General features: G+C 35.3%; 2 protein-coding genes across 3 annotated transcripts in view; one reads left to right on the forward strand and one right to left on the reverse strand.

Annotated features, from left to right (window-relative positions):
* dgcr6 (DiGeorge syndrome critical region gene 6) overlaps positions 1–3,996 on the reverse strand; it is an 11,746-nt gene extending 7,750 nt beyond the window's left edge. The window contains exons 1-6 of one of the 2 annotated variants that reach the window (XR_008154674.1): positions 3,782–3,996; positions 2,730–2,851; positions 2,013–2,173; positions 1,638–1,738; positions 1,290–1,430; positions 1,107–1,212 (exon numbers count right to left, since the gene is read on the reverse strand). Coding sequence is in view for 1 of the 2 variants with exons in the window: in XM_052562431.1 (XP_052418391.1) it covers positions 1,132–1,212; positions 1,290–1,430; positions 1,638–1,738; positions 2,013–2,173; positions 2,730–2,839 (594 nt within the window). In the remaining variant the exon portion in view is untranslated. Of the gene's footprint in view, positions 1–849; positions 1,213–1,289; positions 1,431–1,637; positions 1,739–2,012; positions 2,174–2,729; positions 2,852–3,781 lie in introns of those variants that run through there. The other variant, XM_052562431.1, reaches the window with a different exon arrangement.
* Positions 3,997–4,622: 626 nt separating this feature from the next.
* Positions 4,623–25,000, forward strand: part of LOC127963261 (rasGAP-activating-like protein 1) — a 27,567-nt gene continuing 7,189 nt past the window's right edge. The window contains exons 1-14 of the mRNA XM_052563069.1: positions 4,623–4,877; positions 5,779–5,835; positions 7,295–7,408; positions 13,022–13,083; positions 15,871–16,000; positions 16,152–16,233; positions 17,121–17,264; positions 17,926–18,014; positions 19,279–19,396; positions 20,816–20,969; positions 22,763–22,827; positions 22,896–23,008; positions 24,529–24,721; positions 24,789–24,926. Coding sequence (XP_052419029.1) covers positions 4,813–4,877; positions 5,779–5,835; positions 7,295–7,408; positions 13,022–13,083; positions 15,871–16,000; positions 16,152–16,233; positions 17,121–17,264; positions 17,926–18,014; positions 19,279–19,396; positions 20,816–20,969; positions 22,763–22,827; positions 22,896–23,008; positions 24,529–24,721; positions 24,789–24,926 — 1,524 coding nt within the window. The 5' untranslated portion in view covers positions 4,623–4,812. The remainder of the gene's footprint in view (positions 4,878–5,778; positions 5,836–7,294; positions 7,409–13,021; positions 13,084–15,870; positions 16,001–16,151; positions 16,234–17,120; positions 17,265–17,925; positions 18,015–19,278; positions 19,397–20,815; positions 20,970–22,762; positions 22,828–22,895; positions 23,009–24,528; positions 24,722–24,788; positions 24,927–25,000) is intronic.

A 25,000-nucleotide genomic window follows, 5' to 3' on the forward strand; every position in this document is an offset into this window, starting at 1 on the left:
ATGAATGAATGAAATTATTCCGGGCAAAATCAATTTTGAATATACGCTAAATATATGTTGTAAATATTCAAGCCCAATAAAAAATATTTTTGAAATTGAAAACATATTTAGTTTCAATCTTTATAAACTTAAATATATTTGAAACTGTATTTCAGGAGCAAGAAAATTAATTTCAAATCTTTTCTCCAGATGTGTCATATGTGAATATATTTTGTTGGATTTCAAGATATGGAGGGACTATATATTTTTTTTTAACTTTTTTTTTTTTTTAATAAAAAAATATATACAAAACAACTGACAAAATTGGTACAAAATCTATATTAACATAAATATATTTTGGTCACTTTTTGTTTGTTTTTTAACCATGGGGGTCACTAGTAAACGTTTGTAAATATTGTTATTATTTGATTACATAATCAAATCGAACAATTAGAGCAGTATTTATCTGGCACAACATTTCTAGCATCAAACATGAACACATTTACATTAAAAAACAAGCTAAACGTGATTTTTACTATAAAGAAAACTTTCTATGAACAATTCTCAATTCTCAAATGAATCAATTCGCTTGAGAAAGAAATGATGCCCAGAAACAGACACACACACACACACACACACACACACACACACACACACACACACACACACACACACACACACAAAGTACAACATTGTAAATTGAATTTTGAAAACATTGCTAAAAACTACACACACACACACACACACACACACCTTTACAGCGAAAGCTATTATTCTATATTCATTTTACCAAATCTATGGTGTTAAAAAAATCCCAAAATATTTGCATGCTCTCTGAACATTCAACCAAGCAAATCTGGCACACAGACGGTCAGTTTTTGTGATTTAATGATGCAAATCATAGTCAATAAATGCAGACTGTCATTTTTAGTAATTATTTAAGAATAAACAAATATGGTTCCTTCACATGTAACAAATCATAACAGCATGAATGTGTGCAAACAAAAATTGCAAAAAACTATTTTACAAAATAATATTTAAAGTCAAAAGTAAAGCGGTGGGGATGACTATAGTTTATAGACACTCCCAGCCCATCATCACCAACTAAAACAGACTCTAATAAATACTTTTAAAGGTCCTTCTTTCACGTCTTCAGGGCAGAGATCCAGACACTGTCTCTTTCTGCTGCAGCTTCAGGATCAGCTCCAGCAGATTCATCTGCATCATCACCTCCTGAGAAACAACAGAGCGAACAGCGTTTGACAGAGCGAACGCAGACGGCGCTGGGCGTGAAGAAGAGCGACGCTGACCTGCGGGTTAGTGGTGATGTAGAAACCCGGCACGCCTGCTTTCTCCAGCGTGTTCTGCTGATCTAGAACCTTCTGATCCATCTCAGCCACCACCTTCTCGTCCATCATCCTCTGCTCTTCTTTCACCCGCTGATCGAGCGCCTGAAGCGTATGGGTCAAAATTATATGCCAAAAATCATTAGGATATTAAGTACAGATCAAGCTCCGTGAAGATATTTGGTAAACGTCTTAACGTAAATATATAAAAACTTCATTTTTGATTTGTTATATGCATTGCGAAGGACTTAATTTCAATTCACTGCTCAAATCACGATGCACCGATTTATTTTACTGTCCCAGGAGAAGTACCTCAGCTTCTGCTCTCTGGCTGGTTTTCAGAACGGACAGATTGTGAGACTTGCACGTCTGCAGAGACTGTCTGTGCTTCCGAACCAAATCCTGCTTGAGAGCTGAAACACACACACACACACACACACACACACACACACGTTTGCTTCTGTGTAAAGTGGGTTTATATACTGTATATGTCCCTTTACCAACCCTTCACCTAACCCTAACCCTCACAGGAAACTTTCTGCATTTTTACTTTCTCAAAAAAACTCATTCTGTATGATTTATAAGCGTTTTGAAAAATGGGGACATGGGTTATGTCCTCATGAGTCACTCTCTCCTTGTAATACCTGTGTCATACCCATGACATTATACACACTCACACACACACACCTCTGTGCTCGCTGTGTAGCTTCTGTCTCTGGTTGTAGAGGTTTTTCTCCGTCAGGTGTTGAATGTCCAGCAGGCCTTGCACTATTTCATACACCGTCCCGTCGATGAGCGCCTGAGCCAGATCACTGAGTGTGGTGTAGGACAGACGCTGCTGAAACGAGCTGAAACACACCTTCATCACTCACTCAACCCGTCCTGTTACATCTATGTAGTCATCTAACAGACGCTTTATTCAACAGAAGCAATCGAAACCAACAAAAGAGCAATGATATGCATTAATCTGAGTTTTTATAGCATGAATGTCTACAGGCCAACTTTTCTTGAATCTTTTCGCTGTAACCGGTTTCTTTTTTAATATATTTTTAAACTATAAAATGTATGCATTTAGCTGATGCTTTCATCCAAAGCGACTTACGGTGCATTCAGGCTAACATTTTTTACCCAGCATGTGTTCCCTGGGAATCGAACCTATAACCTTTTGCGCTGCTAACGCAACGCTCTACCACTGAGCCACAGAAACACTATAAATAGAGAAAAATTTACAGAATAGATTGAATCGACACGGTCTCTAAATTTAAATGTCTCTGACACGTCAAAGATCTCGAAACTCCTGCAGTAACTTAGCTTTGATTTCTATTTGTTGATGTTTCTCTGGCAGTGATCACTGCTTCGTGAGGTCTTCTTGTGCATCAGAGATCTGTGATGTGATGTGCACACCTGGGCAGGTCCTTGACGAGCGTCTGCAGCTCTGAAAGCAGGTAATAGTGTCTCTCCTGTTGTCTGGCCGCATCAGACGGATCGTCTCTCACAGCGCAGTACATGTCCATCCCACATTCAGCCTGCACATCAAGGAGAAAACAGCTCACCACAGAACGAATCATTCCTTTTTAAAGTCAAAAAATAAATAAATAAATAAATAACTTAAATATTGGTTTGTTTTCTTCAGCATCTATGAGAACCAGCTAAACCAAGCACAAGCCTTTTATACACACACAAGTCAGGGGGGACAGTTTTGTTGATTGAAATAAAAGGGAAATTAAAATAAAACTCAAATGTTAGATTAAATTTTTTTATTAGAAATGTTGCCTTGGCAACTGACTAAAATAAAATGTGCTAAAAATTATTCAAACTAAAAAAAATGAAAACTAAATTGAAATAAAATAATAAAAAATTACAATATTAATATGACCTATTGTGAATCGGGACTTCAGAGCGGGTTCGCGAATCATTTGAGTCAGATCAGATCGCGACTTCAAAGCCGTATACACACACACACACACACACACACACACACAAACATATACACACACACACATATATATATATGTATATATATATAAAACCACACACACACACACACACACAGTTATAACCATACACACACACAGTTATAACCACACACACACACACACACACAGTTACAACCATACACACACATACATACATACATACACATACATACACATATATACACACACACACACACACACACACACACACACACACACACAGTTACAACCACACACACACACACAGTTACAACCATACACACACACACACACACAAACACACACACACACACTAGTTAAAGTCATAAGCAGTGCAATAATGAGGAGATGACTGTACATAGATAGTTCTGTTCATGTACTGACTGACAGAGAAAATACGTCACGTGATAGAAGTGAATTGTTTATTGATCGTTAGTGTGAATCTCTGTGAATCGCGTCGAACAGCATCAAAACACAAATTACACAGAAGCAAACTCTCACCCGCTTTAGATTTCAGCTTCCGGAGAGGAAAAGATTGATGCTGAAGGCGTGTCGAGGTTAAATACGAACGCGAGGTTGATGTTGTTGATGTTTATGATGTTTATGATGTTTATGATGTTTATGATGTTTAATCACAAATATCAAAACAGACACAAGTTCCGATTGTTTTGAACTGTGCGTGCATGTCTGCGCATGCGCACTAGCGGCGTCTAGAGGTCCTTCAGAGCACGCTGGGCTGCCCCTTCATATGCCTAGACGTTTTCATACAGTAGTTAAATTTATTAGACATTTATTTATTAGATCTATGATTCATTTAATAATTGTTAAAAAAAAAAATCTGTATTTTACATTTTTTTGCATTAACCATTTTCTTTGTCTTTTGAAAAACAATTTCTCAAGGTATTCAATGTTGTCTTAAAAAGAAGTTTGTGCATCTTAACTCTGTATTCATTTATTTATTTATATTTTTTCTGTGATGACGTTGACCTCTGGTTTAATTTATAGACGTAATACATTCATTTATTATGTCTATGATTTAATTAATATTGGTTAAATCATCTTTATATGAATCGTTATGTTTTATTGCATTGATCCCTTTAATTGTCGTTTTCTTCTCTTAATGTTATTAACCGATAAGAGTTAATGTTGTTCGCAATGTTAAAAGGAAAACCACTTTAAAATCCATTTAACAGTTCAGATTAATTGTTTTTATCACAGTATAGAAACATTAGGATGCAGTGCACGTCGCTCACCTGCAGATGTCGCTGTTTCTCAGTTTCTCATCAGCATCACTGACGTCTCAGCATCATCATCATCATCACCTCATCATCACCTGAGATCAGAGACAGCGGCAGCATGAAACTCACTCATGCATTAACATCATCCACTGACTACAGGAAATATAACTTAATACCATTTCATTAATGTCAGTTAATTTGTGAACTGCTCTTATAGATGAGGGTTTTACCTCCGTGTTTTCAGTGCTCCTGACCCGAGTTTCAGTTTTCTGATCGTGATGTTTATTGAAGATCATGGCCAGAAACACTTCTCTCTACTTTCGCATCGTCGAGGGACGAGATCTGCCTGCAAAAGACGTGTAAGTTCACGCAAAACAGCATGACTTTCTCTTATGATATTCATCGTTCCCAGCTTACACAAAACTTTATTTCTTAATGGTCACTGAAAGTCCAGTGTTTTTTTTATATATACATTACATTTTAACGGAACGTTCCAATTGTATAACTTTGCAAGCATTATAGAAACGTTATTTAATGCTCTCTGACCGTTACAAAACATTTTTGAGAATGTTATTAAAATCCAGAAAACATTGCTTGAAGGTTCTATTAATGTTATACTGGAAACCCGTTTGTATATAACTCTGACAGAATGTTCTGATAATCTTCCATTAAATGTTATTTCTGAATGTTCACTGAACGTCTTTTTTATTTAGAGAGAGAGAGAGAAGAAAACATTCAATTTTACAGAACGTTACAGTTGTATCATTTTGAAAGCATTATGTTACTTTGTATATTTTGTAACGCTACAAAACAAGTAACGTTTAAAAATGTTACTATTTTCAGAATGTTATTAAAGAAAAAAGAAAGAAGAGAGAAAAGAAAAACATTCCATTACAGAATGTTCCATTTTATAATTTTGTTTGTAACACAGAATAAATGTTGTGTTATTATTAACTGTGTATATACACAACTATGACAGAATTCTGATAATCTACCCATTGGGTTATGAAAATTATATTTCTACATTAGAATAGAATCACTTTTTATTTTATTTTTTACATTTGATTATTGTGTAGGCAATGTTTTTCTGCTATCTTGTCAAGAGCCTTTTTTAAATAACTTTAAACAAATGTTGTAAACAAGAAAAGTAACTGGAAAACCGTTAGTTTCTAACTTTGAGAGAATGTTCTCTAGTGTTTGATCGAGAACTCTGGAGTCAGAATTCTTGACATGAGGATGATGTTGTGTGTTTTTGTCTAGTTCTCGGTCCAGTGATCCGTACTGCATCGTCAAAGTTGACAATGAAGTCGTGGCCAGGTGAGTGTCACATTCTCACCTGTGTGTGTGTGTGTGTGTGTGTGTTTACTTAAGGGAGCACAATTCTCCTCAAAAGATACAATCTCAAAGAACTTATAAAAGCAGAAATACTGTTAAATATTTTGTATATAATTATGAAATATATAAAGTCTGACAAAACTTACCTTTAAAAGAAGATAAATATTTTTAAATGAAATAATGTGTTTTATTGATCTGACAAAACTATCCTTAAAAGGGTAAAAAATATATGTATTTTTAATCATTTAAAAAAATATATATTTATTTATTAGATTTTGTAGATATGAAATCTGACAAAACATTCCTTAAAATATATATATTTTTAACTATATATATATATATATATATATATATATATATATATATATATATATATATATATATATATATATATATATATATATATATATATATATACGTATGTGTGTGTGTGCAATTCTGAAACATGTAAATCTTGACAAAACTATCCATAAAAAGTATAGTTCTAAAATAATTAGAATATGACAAAACTCTCCTTTAAAAAAAAGTATTAAAATATTTCCTTGTAATTGTGAAATATTTAAAATCTGACAAAACGTAAAGTAAACTTTTTCTCTTTTTTTGTTGCATAAAGTAAATGTTTTTATAATTCAGAAAAACATAAACAGCTCCTCACCGTTTGAAAGGTTCATAGATCAGCTAAATCATGTCACATTAACTCTACTGATGTCAGCGGGTTTGTTTGACGTGGCAGTGTTAATAAAATAAAATTCATGAAATTAAATATAAAAGCTCACTATGTGGCGGCAAATACCTGTATGCATCTAAATTATAATTGGGTTTATAATGTGTTAAAATAATTGTCTCCAGATGTCAATTAAATCTGGCAACACATGCCAGGATTGATGGCCTCGATTGTAAATAATGTAACAATGTTTCTGTAATTCTAAAGATGCAAAAAGTTTTCTTTTACAGTTAATTAAAGTCAGTCTGAAAAAAAAACACATAAAAAAACGAAAGGCATGTCTCTAAACAAGTCGGTCATTTACTGCATTAATGCTTTGAACGCTCTAGTAATCATCATAACAGTCACTGATTTCTTGATTGCATGCATGATGATTAATGGTGATCTGTTTGCCACTGATGCTGTGATGATGGAATGCATCATTGCACTTGACAACATCAGCTGGTTACCATTGAGATCAACTAACTAACCTCAAGCCCCTCGCAGAAATGATGCTGTGTGTGTGAAGGAGTCAGTGCATGGCGTGTTGTGTTGCTTTCAGATGCTGTATTGTAATAGTTTGATGCACAGCACATGTGGTGCACATTTAAAAAAACATTGTGTCTTTTAAAATGGAAATGATCAGGCCTCCCTTTGAGAAATTGGCTGAATTGATAGATTGTTTTCCATCCTCCAAATTTTCTCCATGTTAAATGATGTGTTCTGTGTCCCGTCCAGAACCGCCACCGTCTGGAAGAACCGAAACCCGTTCTGGGGCGAGGAATACACCCTTAACTTGCCGAAGGGCTTCCATACGCTCACCGTTTACGTCATGGATGAAGACACCATCGGGTAACAAACACGCCGTGATCTCAGATTCACTCATGAACATGAGACTAGATGAGACTAGATGAGTAAACCAACAGTAGCTTATAAAAACATTGTTTTGAAATAAATGTGGAACCATTACAATGTTCCACTAACATTACTTTCACCCCAAACTGAACTGTATCTCAACGTTTATTTTTACATGTACAATTGTCTTTAAAGGTCAGGGGGGAAAAAAAGTTTCTTACAACATTCTGCTAACTTTAAATTCACCCTAAAATCTAACATAATAATATAATGTAACATTATCTGAACATGTATTTCTAATATTTTAACAATGTTAAAATGTCCAGTTTCCTGTCATGATTAGAAAATTATCTAAGGTTACAAAAAAATTTTTTCATCCAAAATATACTTTTTAAGAACATTAAAATTTCTAGGTTTCTTAACGTGATTCGAATGTTGCAGACATATTTATTTACAATGTTCTACTAAACCTATTGTCACCCAAAATATATTACTTCGATTGTTGTAATAACGTTAACATTTCTAGGTTTCTTGTTGTGATCAGGGCATAGGTGAAATAGTAGGGTGCCACCCCCACTGTATCCCTCAACATCAGCCAATAAAAAAATATTGGTATAGTAAAATTCGCTAATTCACAAGATCAATACATCATTTATTAAACCACTTTGTTGAGTTGAATGCATCCTTACGAAGGTGTATCGAAATGCGTCATTCATACAGAGGGCAGAGCGTCACATTATTTAAAGGGGAAGTTCACACATTAATGAGTAAGGATTAAGTAGTTGCATTGATTACTTTTATGCCATTGATCAGGCTTTTATATGTAGTTTGGGGTATCAAAGGGTTTTATAGGGTTGACTGAAATAATAATGCAATAACTGACACTTCAAATCAATATTTCAAGCAACAACAACAAAACAATTGAACAAAAATCAGATAAATACAAAAAGTAGCCATTGAACATATCTAAACGTATCCATTATTGGTTTATTTTAACTCAGAGGGAGTGTCAGCCACATTAAAAAAGTTGACAGCTTAAGTTATTTGTGGATTAATGCATATTGGAGACGCGAACCGTTAAAAACGATTCAGTTCGATTTGGTGAACTGGTTAAAAAAGATCCGGTTACATCGAATGATTCGTTCGCGAAGCGGATATCACAAACTGCTTTGTTTTGAACTCTCTCACAAAAGACACGGAAGAGAAGACAATGCTGAATAAAGTCAGCTAAGAAGTCACTAAGAAGAACCGGTTAAAATGAACGATTAGTTTGCGAATCGGACATCACTAATCCAGAGTATACAGTTATTTGAAAGCCTGTTTATAAGATTCAAAGAAGATTAAAATATCAGTTTCAGTTCAGTTTCTTAATTTAAAAGAACAGAGTGTTGAGTAGAGTGCTGTACAATAAAATAAATATTCCACAAATAGAAAACAGCAGTATCGAAACACCAAATAAAACATCAAAGACAGTACAAGCAGAAACCAATGCCTCAGCACACTGCAGTCTCAAAAGCCTTCTGAGCCTTCAGACCTCTTTTAAAAATACTTAGAGTAGGAGTAATGTAGACACCAGACCACAAAGGCCGGATAACCTGTTTGTTTGTACTTTATCCTCTGAACAATTAAAATAGATTGGCTCAGACAAGTAAGAAGGAGCTAACCCATTCAAAGACTTATATACAAAAACTAGGAGCTTAAAGACATTTTTATACTGGACTTGCAACTAGTCCAGAGAGCACAGAATAGGAGAACTATGATCCCACTTGCGAGTCCCAGTCAAAAACCTAGCGGCAACAGTCTGTAGTGATTGCAAATGGTTTAGAGTAATTTGAAAAACACCCACATAAAAACAATTGCAATAATTAATCCTCGCAAACACAGATGCATGCATCACCTTCTCACAATCTTTTACAAGAAAGAAATGGTTTAACCTTCACCACTAAAAAAATGAACGATTTAACAAATGAATTTATCTGTTTATCGAATTTGAGGGTGTTATCAAATAAAACCCTTAGGTTTTTGAACACAGGTTTACAAAAAGGAGTCAGTTCACCTATATTTAAAAAGTTCAGGCACATTAGGACCTCCAAACCAAACTAAACCTAAGTTCTGTCTTACTCTCGTTCAAATTTAAGAGGTTTGCTGACATCCAGGTTTTAACCTCCTTCAAACAATTCACAACGGAGTCCAGAGCATTTACATGATTTTTCCTCAAAGGCAAACACATTTGATTTGTATCATCTGCATAAAAGTTATAGGAAAACAAAAACTTTTGAAAAATTGTCCCTAAAGGTAAAATGTATAGAGAAAAGAAAAGAGGGGCAATAATAGATCCTTGTGGGACACCACATATCAATGGGGCAGAAGATGAAAAGCCTGACTTGAATTGACAGAGGATCTTCTATTCAGTAGGAATTATCTGAACCACTTAAGAGCGGTACCCTTAATATCTATCACTTCCTTAAAGCATGAAACAAGGATCCCATTAACAATCATATAGAAAGCTGCGGTTAGATCGAAGAGCATAAGAACTACAGAATGACCAGTATTATTTATTAATAAAATATAATTAAGTGCTTTTAACAACAGAAACACAGTTCTGTGGTAAGATTTAAAGCTGGACTGAAAAGTCTCTAACACAGCATTTAAAATAAAAACTTGACTAAGAACAGTTTTCTCTAAAATTGTAGATAAAGAGGGACGTTTTGAAATCGGTCTAAAATCGGACAGAGCAGAACGATCCAACTTTGTCTTTTTAAGAAGTGGTTTCACCACAGCATTGTTCAGTGACAACAGCATCAAACCAGAATGGAGGCTATCATTATTAATATAAAGAATGCATGGGCCAATAATATCAAAGACCTTTTTAAACAGCCATGATGAAATACTATCCAGAGGACAGTCGGTGGGATTTTCTACAATATCAGTGAGTGTCACCAAAGATGCCAACTCTCTTAATGATATAAGATGTTGTTAGCATGTGAAGTGAGAAAAGTAAAGTGAAAGTTGTGAAATTTGCCAAGTATGGTAACCCATACTGGGAATTAGTGCTCTGCATTCTACCCATCCAAGTGCACACACACAGCAGTGAGTAGGGAACACACACACACACACACACCATGAACACTCACCCGGAGCAGTGGGCTGCCGTTTTGCTCCAGCATCCGGGGAGCAATTTGACATTAGACATTAGCATGTCATCAGCATGTTTCCAGCATGATTAGCATGTTGTTAGCGTGTTGTTAGCGTGTTGCTAGCATGTTGCTAGCATGTTGCTAGCATTATTAGTAAGGTATTATCCAGTTGAAAAAAAAAACAGCATATGCTGGTTAGGTATGTTTTGCATAAACCAGCTCAAACCAGAATTCCAGCTTCAAAAAATAGCTACATAGCATATGCTGTTTTTTTTTTTCAACAAGGTAGCATGATTAAAATGTTACTAGCATGATTCAATTTGCTTGGCTAGATAGATAGATTTTTAGCAATTTCTAAAAGAGATTCCCGAAAAATGTCATAAGACACCTGGAGTTTATTCTTCTTTCACTTGCACGCCAGGGCTCAGTTTCGGACTTAGCAGATCTAACAATTGAAGGTGCAGTAGAGGTTAAAATGGAAGAGCAAGAAGATTTAAACTTATTTAATAACATCCCCACATCTATATTGTACATCTATATTGGGGGGGTTCTCCAGGGCTTGTCTCTACAGGTTTAGAGTCTACTGTCCGAGCAGAATCAGCAGAAACAACCAGACCTACTTGTCTCATGACTCGCATACATCACAAAAGTGACAGCTTTATAATATGAAAAGGCCACATCCTCTAGTACAGAGGTTGGCAACCTTTTCGGCATGGCTTGCCATTTTAAAATTTTCTGGTTAACCACTCTGCCAGCACCAAATAGGGAGTGGAATGATTTACAAATCTCATAAACTTATATTGTATTCACAATAGAATAATAGATAACAGATCAAATGTTGAAAGTGAGACATTTTGAAATGTCATGCCAAATACTGGCTCATTTTGAGTTTCATGAGAGCCACACATACCAAAAAAGTTGGGACAGGTAGCAATAAGAGGCCAGAAAAGTAAGATTTACATATAAGGAACAGGTAGAGGACCAATTAGCAACTTATTAGGTCAATAGGCAACATGATTGGGTATAAAAAGAGCCTTTCTGAGTGGCAGTCTCTATCAGAAGTCAAGATGGGCAGAGGATCACCAATTCCCCAAATGCTGCAGCGAAAAATAGTGGAGCAATATCAGAAAGGAGTTTCTCAGAGAAAAATTGCAAAGAGTTTGAAGTCATCATCATCTACAGTACGTAATATCATCCAAAGATTCAGAGAATCTGGAACAATCTCTGTGTGTAAGAGTCAAGGCCGGAAAACCACACTGCATGCCCATGATCTTCAGGCCCTTAGACCGCACTGCATCACATACAGGAATGATACTGTAATGGAAATCACGAAATGGGCTCAGGAATACCTCCACAAAACATTGTCGGTGAACACAATCCACTGTGCTATTCGCCGTTGCCGGCCAAAACTCTATAGGTCAAAAAAGAAGCCATATCTAAACATGATACAGAAGCGCAGGCGTTCTCTCTGGGCCAAGGCTCATTTAAAATGGACTGTGGCAAAGTGGAAAACTGTTCTGTGGTAAGACAAATCAAAATTTTAAGTTCTTTTTTGGAAAACCGGGGCGCCATGTCATCCGGACTAGAGAGGACAAGGACAACCCAAGTTGTTATCAGTGCTCAGTTCAGAAGCCTGCATCTCTGATGGTATGGGGTTGCATAAGTGCGTGTTGCATGGGCAGCTTAAAAAAGTGAAAGTGAAAGTGACATTCAGCCATGTATGATGAGCCATACTCAGAATTCGTGCTCTGCATTTAACCCATCCAAAGTGCACACACACAGCAGTGAACACACACAAACCGTGAACACACACCCAGAGGAGTGGGCAGCCATTTATGCAGCGGCATCCGGGGAGCAGTTGGGGGTTCAGTGCCTTGCTCAAGGGCACCTCAGTCATGGTATTGCCGGCCCGAGACTCAAACCCACAACCATAGGGTTAGGAGTCAAACTCTCTAACCACTAGGCCACGACTTCCCCCCTTACACATCTGAAAAGGCACCATCAATGCTGAAAGGTATATCCAAGTTCAAGAACAACATATGCTCCCATCCAGACGTCGTCTCTTTCAGGGAAGACCTTGCCTTTTTCCAACATGACAATTTCATTTTCAATAATCGACAATCACCCAAAATTAAAAATCTGTCATGTATGGGTAAAAGTCCACTCACAAAGTCAGCAAATTGATAAATAAAGTCCATTGGGAGGCGATTTATTAATGCACATACTACAAGACCAGAGTGCAAATTAATATTTAAAATTTCCCCTTTCTTTGTCGTGATTAGAATGTTAACAGTTACAAAAGCATTTCCTAGATGTTATGTTAATTTGATGTTTTACCCAAAACATATAGATTTGAACAATTATTTTTAATATTCGTTACTGTTTTTGTAGAGTTGAAGAGAATCATGCTGATGGTTTAATATAGAAATCTTATGAATATTATCATAAATCTTGTGTCTTTTTTATGCTGCAGTCATGATGATGTGATTGGTAAAATCTCCCTGAGTAAAGACCTGATCGCCGCTCAACACAAAGGTAATAACTTTTAAGAATTCTGTGCATGCACATTTACAAACACCAAATACACATAATTATGTGAGCATAAGCATACTCTATGCATGAGATACTGTATCCATTAATGCACTATGCATCACTTGATCTACCATTTCCAGTCTGACAAATGAACTGCAAATCATAGCAGTACTTTTAACATCTTTTTTGACACATTTTTTGTAGTGGTGGGCCGTTATCGGCGTTAACGTGCTGCGTTAAAGCGAGACTCTTATTGGGCGATAAAAAATATATCGCCGTTAATCTATTTTCAAAACTGGGTTGGGAGCTGGGTCTATACTAAACAGGCTATGATTACTTTCACCTTGATATTTTATATATATCGGACTGGCTGAGGCCAGCCTAAAAAGATGCTCAGGACAGTTGACGGGCCACTGCTGCGCATCGTCACGAAAGCTTATCTTTTTCACATGTTTTTACGCCTTACCGCTTGTCGATTTAAACATTAAAGCATCCAAACACAAGACGCGGTTGCTCGCACGCTGCGTTCGGTGCGGAGAGAGAGCTGCATATCACGGACAGCGACACTGAACCGAGCTCTCTTCTGCGAAGAGAAAGGCGTCTCAAAACACTTGAACATCTAATTTGCTCATTTTTGCTCTTGTGCCGACAAATACATCCAAAATATGTCAAAATATCCACCTTGGAAATTATGCTCGAAAAAACTGTCATTTATATCTTAAGTGAAAGTAAACGGTTGAGGGAAAAAATGGGATGTGTATTACATTGGATGCGTTCATGGTCTCTTAAAGTGGCCGTGCCTCATTTAGCTACTGGCTGCTGTAATGTTAATCCAAGAAAATGAAAGAAAATCACTCACTGCTCTTTACTTTGTAGTTTTAACAGTCAAACAAAAAATTATTCAGACACCAGGTATAATTTTTGATATATATAGCAAAACTGTAATAATGTGAGAAATGTTGAAGGTGTCTGAATAAATGTAGGTTTGATTGTATATTTCATTTTTACATTGAAGACTATCCAGTGCTATTTTACATTTAATTATTTGGTTTCTGTACATTGACACCTGATTTTACTTGATATTTGCCACACACTGCAAAAGAAAGGTTTGCATTGCATTGCATTGTGGGATATAGTATCTGCAGGGCATTCTGGTTGAATACTGCTCACTTTTGCAAATGCAAACATTAAATCTGTGTATGGTTTACAGTATAAATACTATATACTGCAAAAAAAAAAAATAGTTTGAATAGTATTTGTGCACCACCAAAGCCTGTGGTCCCTGCTCCTGCGAGAACTCTAAAATCGTCAACCTGCTATCTTGACACACTTCCCACATCTTTTTTCAAAAGTGTGCTAAACTGCTTAGAAGCAGATCTTTTAGAAGTGGTGAACACCTCACTTCTTTCTGGGACATTTCCAAACTCCATCAAAACTGCAGTTGTTAATCCCCTCCTGAAAATGAGCAATCTTGATAACACAATTTTGAGCAATTATAGACCTAGATATCTAATCTTCCTTTTATAGGCAAAATTATTGAAAAGGAAGTTTTTAATCAGCTGAACAAATACTTAAACTCAAATGGATACCTGGACAATTTTCAATCTGGTTTCCGACCGCATCACAGCACAGAGACAGCACTCATTAAGATAATAAATGATATTCACTTAAATTGTGACTTTGGCAAAATATGGGTGCTGGTATTGCTAGATCTAAGTGCTGCGTCTGACACTGTCGATCATAACATACTTCTACAGAGACTGGAAAACTGGGTCGGGCTTTCTGTGATGGTACTCAAATGGTTCAGGTCATACTTAGAAGGGAGAGGCTATTATGTGAGTATAGGAGAGCATAAGTCTAAGTGGACGTCCATGACATGCGGAGTCCCACAAGGCTCAATTCTTGCACCGCTCTTGTTTAGCCTGTATATGCTCCCACTAAGTCAAATAATGAGAAAGAACCAAATTGCCTATCACAGCTATGCTGATGATACCCAGATTTACCTAGCCTTATCTCCAAATGACTACAGCCCCATTGACTCCCTCTGCCAATGCATTAATGAAATTAATAGTTGGATGTGCCAGAACTTTCTTCAGTTTAAATAAGAAAAAAACTGAAGTCATTGCATTTGGAAACAAAGATGAAGTTTTCAAGGTGAATGCATACCTTGACTCTAGGGGTCAACAAATAAAGATCAAGTCAGGAATCTTGGTGTGATTCTGGACACAGACCTTAGTTTCAGTAGTCATGTCAAAGCAGTAACTAAATCAGCATACTATCATCTAAAAAACATTGCAAGAATTAGATGTTTTGTTTCCAGCCAAGACTTGGAGAAACTTGGTCATGCCTTTATCACTAGCAGGGTGGACTATTGTAATGGGCTCCTCACTGGCCTTCCCAAAAAGACCATTAGACAGCTGCAGCTCACCCAGAACACTGCTGCCAGGATTCTGACTAGAACCAGAAACTGTGCACTGTGCACTGTGCAACGTCCTAACTGATTGCACTATATTTTATAGTTTTCTTTTTTTTTATGTAAAATCATTTTCTAACTGTTTTTAAATTCATTTTAAGTAAATGTTTTAATCATTTTAAAAGTTTTAAAATTGCTTGTTTTATTTTTGTTTGTCAATTTTTTTCAGGATTATTTTACTTTCTTTTATGTAAATCACTTTGAATTACCTTTGTGTATGAAATGTGCTATATAAATAAACTTGCCTTGCCTTGCATGCTATTCTGAACACATCCAGTGAGTCTTCTGTAATCAGTTATATGTGTGTTTTCTTGCAGGTTTGGATAACTGGCTGAATCTGACACGTGTGGATCTGGATGAAGAGGTTCAGGGCGAGATTCGTTTGGCTCTGGAGCTGCACAGAGATTCTCAGAGAAGCAGTCTGCACTGTCACGTCATCGAGGCCCGGTGAGGACCGGATCCAGCCGAATCTCATCAACTGCCGTTATTACAAATATTATTTGTTCTGCTTTGCTTTGGATGACAGTGCACGAATGTTATATTCATGCTTCAGCTGTTTGTCTGTCTGTCTGAATCGTGAAGTGTTGTGTGGTTACAGTGATCTGGCTCCACGTGATATCTCCGGTACCTCTGATCCCTTCACCAGAATCATCTACAACAACCTCAGCGCTGAGACATCGGTGAGATCCTCATCAGTCTCCATTCAAACTGTTATTAGAGACTCCCAGGCTACAAAATAGAGCAAACACACCATTAAATCAGGCTTTTGCATCTTAAAAACATTCACAGTAGATGCCAGAACTAGTGTTTGGGTGTATTTACATCTTATATTGGAGCAGAATGATTTGGGGGAAAAAAAAATCCAAAATCTTTTGATTTTTCTGATAAAAAATAATCTCCATTCTCTTTGTTTGCTGTGCTTGTTTGTAGGGCTGCAAAATTAGTGATTATATAGTAATATAACTGTAAAATATTTATAATACTTTTATAATAATAATTGTTATTATTATTATTATTATTATTATAAGAAATATTGTAATATTTTACTGAAAAAAAAATGCATTTAAGGAAAATATAATAAGAATTGCATTTTACAGTACAACTGTAAAATTACAATACTAATATTTATGGCTTAATATTTACATAGTAAATAAAAATATTAAACAAGAACTATTGCTATTTTAATATTTCACTGTAAAAAATGAGTATTCAAACGTAATAATAATAATAATAATTTTATTTTACAGTACAACTGTAAGATTACATGACTTAATGTCTTTTCTTGTGCTTCTTTGTGATCAATTACAATAATAATAATAATAATTATTATTTTATAGTACAACTGTAAAATGACATTAGTACTTCTTAATATTTTTTCTTCTTCTTCTTCTTCTTCTTCTTAGTATTGCTAAATAAATATAATATTAGAAATATCACTATTAAAATGAAACACTGAGTATTTAAGAAAAAATGAAGTTGTTGCGTCATGATCAGTATGCAATATTAAAATGAATTCCTCATGAGCGTGTTCTGCCGTACGTGTCACAACACCTGGTTGTTTCATCAGATCATAAAGAAGACACGCTTCCCGCACTGGAATGAGATGCTGGAGTTGAGTCTGGATGAAGGTGATGATGATGATGAAGGTGGAAGTGTGACGGTGGAGGTCTGGGACTGGGACATGGTGGGCAAGAACGACTTCCTGGGAAAGGTGATTGTTTAAACTATGAATTGTCACTATGTTTCCATGCATGCATTTTGATGTGAAATTTGGGATATTGCATAAAAAAAATTATATGAAGATATGCATAAACTATTAAGATTTTTTGTGCATAAGCATTAAACAAAATATGATGGAAACAGTCTGTGTTTCCATTCATGCATCTTTGTATACATATTAGAAATATGGCATATTGCATAAAAAAACATTGGGTTGAAATGCCAAGTTGTGCTTAATATAAACATTTGCGTTAAAAAGTGCACAACTGAGGCAGACATTTTTTTTTTTTGTGCATAAACATCAAACAAAATATGATGGAAGCAATCTGTTTCCATCCGTGCATCTTTGAATACATATGCGAAATACGGGATATTGCATAAAAAAATATATTGCACCAAGGTGCATATCAGATCTTAGGAAAAAATGGGAATAAACTACAATGCAAACACATTTTTCTGACACACTTTGATCATTGTTTGTAAGGAACATTTTAGGCATTATTCCCCTAAAAATGATCTTTTTTAGTCTACCCTCATGTTGCTTGAATCCAGTATGGGGTTGTTTCTTCAGGGGTTCTTGCACGAGGACAGGATGATGATGATGATGATGATGATGACAGCCCCTGTACTGTGTGTGTTTGTGGGTTGTACAGGTGGAGATCCCTCTCTCGTGTCTGCACAGATCTCCGCTGCAGGGCTGGTTTCGTTTGCTGCCGCTGGGAAACACAGAGAACGACGCCAGGTTTGTGTGTGTGTGTGTTACACAGTCACATTCATTAGTCACACTGTGTGTGTGATAGTAATTAAATTTAATGACAAGCTGATTTCACATCACATTAGCCAATAAAATTGACCAATGTTGGAAATTAACATTGCATTAAAGGGCAACATCTTTCCGCTCTGGTATTGATTTCCAGGTGATTTTATTTAATTCAAAAGGGTAGTTTTGTAATTACCTTATTAATTATATCTGTGTTGTCTTTGATGTCAAATATTTCAATCAATCAGCTTAAACTGTTATCAACAGCAACAATCTGTTTTAAAATTGTATATATATATATTTAATATATAATGTAAAATATATTATGATATACACAGTGTGTAAAAGGCAAATATGAGGCAACTTGTACTGATGTGAATGTAATTTGGCAAATTGACGCTTTTCATTCATTTTCACATTTTATTTAAATCATTATCATATGAACCATTAAAATATTTTCTTAAATTACCCAGAAATTCCAAGTTAATATTTCAGACTCATTTGCATGTCAGTTGGTGGTCGCATGAAATGCAGGTAAACACGTGAAATATTGTCTTATTTTTAATACATTATTATTACATTATTATTATTATATTATTATTATTATAATGTTAATAATAAGCTTTAAATATTTAATAGAATGGTTTTATTTTATTGGGTTTTATTTTAAAATATATTTATTTATAGTTTTAAACTTTTTAATTTAATTAAATTGCAAAAAAAAAAAAAACTTCCTCAGTAAATAAATTCAATATACATTTACTTGAGATGTTAGGCACTGAAAACTTTACTGAGTTTATGCCCAAAATGAGAAAAAAAAAAACAAATATGCAGTGCATTGGGTATGAAAATAATTATTTTCTCTTTTAATTATTTGTATTTTTCTGACCCCTGTAGCAGATTTGTATTTGTTATTTTAAGGAAAAAAAATTTTTTTTTTTTAAATAATAAAATGTGTAGAGTGTAAAGTAAATGTATCTTGATATTTGTATTCGTGTATTCTTGTAAATGGCAAGTTTTGCTGCATTTTCTCAACACTAGTTTGAGTTTGAACCCTGGTTTGTGAAACTCCAGTCTAAAGGGATTTGTAATGATGCAAACACATTCAAAAAATGCTTGTTGCACACCACAGTTTCTCATCTTACAGCTCAGTTCTGATTTAGGCTGAAGAGAATTAAACCCAAACAGTGAAAGCGGTATCATGAAGCACACAGACGCGTGACTGACTGTCTCTCGTGTTTCTCAGAGGAAAGCTGGGTGCTCTGCGTCTGAAGGTGCGTTTGACCGAGGACAGGATTCTTCCGTCTGTGTGCTATCGGCCTCTGACCGAGCTGCTGGTGGACGCCGTCATCTCGCCATCAAAGGTGCATCCCACACACAGGCTGTTTCTGTCACTGCATGGCATATGTTCAGTTCTGCTTCTGGTGCTTCTGCTATTCGTCATTAATAGATGAAGCCCACAACTGAAAATACTGGCGCCAGACCACTGACGATGAACCACAGTGATGTCATGTTTGTCAAATTTAGTTCCAAACCAACTAGTTCCTCTTCTTCTATCCTGTGCTACAGTCAGAATTCTAATTAAGAATGTCAGCTAAATTCCCGAACTTGAACAGAATTCGAATTGGTGCAGCGAACAAAATTTAGAATCTTTATTTAAATTTGAATCTCATTAGAAATAGTGGAATTTAATGTTAATTAATTTGATTTAAATGTTCTCACATACACAACATGTAGACTAGGTGTATTTTCAGCATTATTACTCCTGTCTTCAGTGTCACATGATCTTCAGAAATCATGAAAATATTGGAAAGCTGCTTAATATTGTGATACTTTTTTCAGCATTATTTGATGAATAAAAAGCTAAAAAGAAGAGCATTTATTTAAAATTGAAATCTTTTCTAACAATATACATTACCTTTCTAAATTTGGGGGTCAGTACATTTTTATTCTTTCTTTTTTTTTTTTTTTAAGATATTAAAACTTATCCAGCAAGGATGTTAAAGTGTTAAGAAATAATAGCAAATATTTATATTGTTATAAAATATACAAAGATGTTATTTTTAACTTTTGATTCTTCAAAAAATCCTGAAAAAAGTATCGCAGTTTCCAAAAAAAATAAATAAAGAGGCAGCGCAACTGTTGATAATTCTAATAATAAATCATCATATTTTCATGATTTCTGAAGATCATGTGACACTTTATACTGGAGTTATGATGCTGATGGAAATTCAACTGCGTCACCGCATATTTTAAAGTATATTAAAATAGAAACCATTATTATATATATATTGTAAAAACATTTTGCAAGATTAAAGTTTTTTTATTTATTTGTTTATTTTTGATCAAATAAATACAGCCTTAAAAACATTACAAGTCTTACTGGTGCAAACTTTTGAATGACAGTGTATATATATACATATATATAGCCTATATATTTCTTCATGTACCTGTTCTGTATATTCTAATGCAAAAATGTACTGATATCGCCACATTGTTTGTGAAATGGCTAATTGCTTAATTTAAAAAAAACGCAAACTTGTCGCGGTGCTAGATCATTGGCTCTAAGTCATCGCTGATGTATTTTTCAGTCAGAAATCTTTTCACGCAGCAGGATTTTGAGTTTCCGACAGGTCGGATTCTCTCAGATAGTGTCTTTGATAATTCACACTGTGAGACTCGTGTGAACGAGCATGTGTCGGCTAAAGTCGTGCCGTGTGAACTTGGTGTGAGACGTCATTCGTATTGTCCCCGAATCAGTTGAATTCCTCGTCTGCTGTCAGGTGGACGAGCCCTCGCCGCTGACTCTGCTGGAGGAGGTGACGACGGTGGAGAGCAGGCAAGACGTGGCCATGACGCTGGTCAAGATCTACCTGGGTCAGGGTCTGGTCGTGCCATTCCTGGACTACCTCAACACCAGAGAGGTCCACAGCACCAGTACGTGTGTGTGTGTGTGTGTGTGTGTGTGAGAGAGAGAGAGAGATCAGTGCATGCTCTGTGTGTAGGCGACGTGTTGACCTCAGACCAGCTATATTTACCCATCTGAACTCCTCTCTCATTAATGCTGTGTTGTGTTGCATGAGCACATGGGTTCTCTCACTCGGATGGGGTTCTGTGTTTTGCTGATGACAAACAGTGCCTGCGTTTCCATAGCAACTCCACAGGAAACAGCTTCAAAAGGAAACGGAATGTTCGTAAGACGGAATGTTCGTCAGCGAGTGACGGAAGAGTTTTAATGCATTCGTCTGTCAGATCAGCCATATGGGATCATGATTATTGACTTGAAGTACCTCTGAGATTGCAACAAAGATGATAAATATTAAATTGAATCAATTATTATTTTTAGTAGTGTTTGTTAAAGGGTTAGTTTACCCAAAATCAAAATTTAGGCTGCGTTTTACTCACCCCCCGAGGCATCTTAGGTGTATATGACTAATCCAGTCGTACAACTGTTGGCGCAAGCTAGATTAAAGTGATTACATTTTGAATATGGACATTTTTTGTACTCAGGTGGAACAACTTAAAGGGTTAATTCACCCAAAAATCTAAATTATGTCATTAATAACTCACCCTCATGTCATTCCAAACCCGTGAGACCTCCTTTTATCTTCAGAACACAGTTTAAGATATTTTAGATTTAGTCCGAGAGCTCTCAGTCCCTTCACTGAAGCTGTGTGTACGGTCTACTGTCCATGTCCAGAAAGGTAAGAAAAACACCATTAAAGTAGTCCATGTGACATCAGAGGGTCCGTTTCCAATATTTTGAAGCATCAAAAATACATTTTGGTCCAAAAATAGCAAAATCGATTACTTTATTCAGCATTGTTCTGAAGATAAAAGGAGGTCTCACTGGTTTGGAACGACATGAGGGTGAGTTATTAATAACTTAATTTAGATTTTTGGGTGAACTATCCCTTTAATGAGGTAACAAGATGGGCGGAGTCAGACAATAGACAGGAGAGAGCACATGGCACCAAACACACACAACACAAGCCATGTTCTCACAGAAAAACAGTGTCATCTGGTGGCCATTCTGGTAAAACGCAGCCTAATTTTCATTTTTTGTGTAAACTAACCCTTTAAGACAAGTTTTGGATGAACTAACCAAATGCAGATCAATAAGTTAAAATTATACTAATAGAGAACCACAATACTTTCCTTAGCTGATTAATTATATCAAGAAAATTGTTTATGATTACAGGTTTCTGAAATGTTATTTTTAAATATGCTAATTTGGCATTGTCTAATAAATCATGCACTAATTTGCTTGCATTTCCAGAATATAAATAAATAGAAACACTGGATAAAGCCGTGTACCTCTGCACAAACAATTTTGCACATTTTTGCTGTTTGCACTGTTCTCTCAGTTTTTATAGTCCTGTGTAGTCTGTGTTAAATGTTTACAATTCTATAGTTTTTATAGTTTTCTTAGCTCTTAGTTAACTGTTTCCTTAGCCTATTTAATATAATTTAATTATGTCTAGTTAACACTGCATTGTTAAAAAAAAGTCATAATTTCATAATTTCATATATATATATTATTTTACATAATAGCTGTAAATGTATCTTAATTTGTGAAGTTTTTACATGTTAAACCATCAAACTTGTTGATGTGAAATAAATGCACAGATGACAGACTAAAGCAGGTAATTGTGGTTGTTGTTGTTGTTGTTGTTGTTTTCTCTGAAGAAACACTTGGACAGAACCTGTTTTCTGTTTCTCCCCTACAGCAGATCCAAACACACTCTTCCGGTCAAACTCGCTGGCCTCCAAAGCCATGGAGCAGTTCATGAAGGTGTGTGTAGATCTTGATCTTGTGTTTTCAGTGTGTGACTGTAGTCAGACGGCTTGTGTCTCTCTCAGGCCGTCGGGATGCTGTATCTACACCAGGTTCTGAAGCCCATTATCAACCGCATCTTCGAGGAAAGGAAATACGTGGAGTTGGATCCATGCAAGATAGACCTCAGCCGCTCCAGGTGTGTAGAAACATCGCAGTGTACCATTAGTGGAACAGCCATGATGAGGGAAAAATAACTCTCCAAACTTGGGCTTTTAGATCTGTGTATAACCTGAGAAATGTCACTGAGCAGCAAATGCCTTCAGGTTTTATATGTGAAATATATCACATAAGGTTTAATGTTGTTTTAATGTTGTTCAAAGTGCTCACCAAGACTGCATTTATTTGATCAGATAAACTTTGAAAATATGTAATATTATAAAAAATAAAAAAAAAGTTTTCTGTGTAAATATATTGTAAAATGTCATATTAGTTTAGTATTTTCAGTATCATTACATACTAAACCTTTAAAATTAAAACAGATTTTTTTTTATTAAAACTATGTAGATATATTTAAATAAAACTAATATTAAATGACAAATAAAGAACTTCACAAATGACATACAAATATTCAAAAACAATGAAACGTGTAAAACTGTACAGATGTATTTAAATAAATAAAAACGAAATATTAATAAAGTTAGTATAGGACAGTATAAAACTGAATCTTAATATATTCAAAATATTTGTTTATTCTTCAATGTACAACTTTTTATGTATACACCACTAATTTATTAATGATTTTGAAAGAAGTCTCTTCTGCTCAGCAATGCTGCATTTATTTGAGTAAAAATACAGGAACAAATATTACAATTCAAAACAGCTGTTTTCTATGTGACTGTTTGGAGCATGTGATTTATTGCTGTGATTAAAGCTGAATTTTCTGCATCATTACTCTGAAATAATTATTACTAACTGTGATACATTTTATTTTTCAAAATGCTTTGATGAATATAAAGTTCAAAAGAACAGCATTTGTTTGAACCAAAACTTAAATAAAAAATGTATAAAAAACGATGCATGTATTTAAAAACAGCAAAAAACAGTCAAAAACAACAAAATGACTAAAACTTTAACTAAAATTGAACATAAAAGCTAAAACATCTAATTTCTATTTATTATTGAATTTGTATTTCAATAATTTATGCATTTATGATTCATGAAAATCATATTTTTCATCTATTAACAATCTATTTATTATATTCTGTTGTTTTCTAAAAAAAAAAATATTATTTCTCTTTTCATGCATTAATTTATGCATGTAAAAATCAAATTTTTATTTCAATGTATATATTTTTTTTATATAGTTTTCATTTCAGTCATTTATGCATGCATTCATGTTGGCAAAATCATGTTTAAGTATATTTTATATTGTTTATTTTATATTTATTTTATATAATTTTCATTTCAATGACTTCTGTATGCAATCATGTTAGAAAAATCACAATTATTTGTTTATATATTTATATATATTTATTTATTTTTATTTTTTATTTTTGCATGGTAAATAAAATATAAAACATGAAAAATGAGTGATTATCTTTCCGGTTGTCTATAAACTCTTTTATACGTATTACCTTAATATAACTGCAGTATAGTATGACCCCTCTGAAACGGCTCGTCTGACTCCGCTCTCGCTCTCTCTCTCTCTCTCTCCAGGCGTATCTCGTTTAAAGGCTTGTCGTCGGAGGCTGAGGTCAGGAAGAGAAGCGTGGGGCTCCTGAAGACGTATCTGAGCAGCATCATGGAGGCCATCGTCAGCTCGGTGTCCCAGTGTCCTCCAGTGATGAGAGTCGTCTTCAAACAGCTCCAGAAACGCGTGGAGGAACAGTTTCCAGAAGCTGAGAACGAGGTGAGGTCCTGATGATGATGACGATGATGATAATAGTGTGGTTTTACTCAGGGTTTGTGTCTCGTAGGATGTGAAGTATTTGGCCATCAGTGGCTTCTTCTTCCTGCGTCTGTTTGCTCCTGCGATTCTGACGCCCAAACTCTTCCAGCTGAGAGAGCATCACGCAGACGCCAGGACCAGCAGAACGCTGCTGCTGCTCGCTAAGGTACGCCGCACTTTCACATCGCAAATACAACTTCAGAAGATTCATAAAAACTGAAAATGTTCTCCGAGTAAATG

The sequence above is a fragment of the Carassius gibelio genome, chromosome B8, assembly GCF_023724105.1.
Source record: "Carassius gibelio isolate Cgi1373 ecotype wild population from Czech Republic chromosome B8, carGib1.2-hapl.c, whole genome shotgun sequence".
Lineage (NCBI taxonomy): Eukaryota > Metazoa > Chordata > Actinopteri > Cypriniformes > Cyprinidae > Carassius > Carassius gibelio.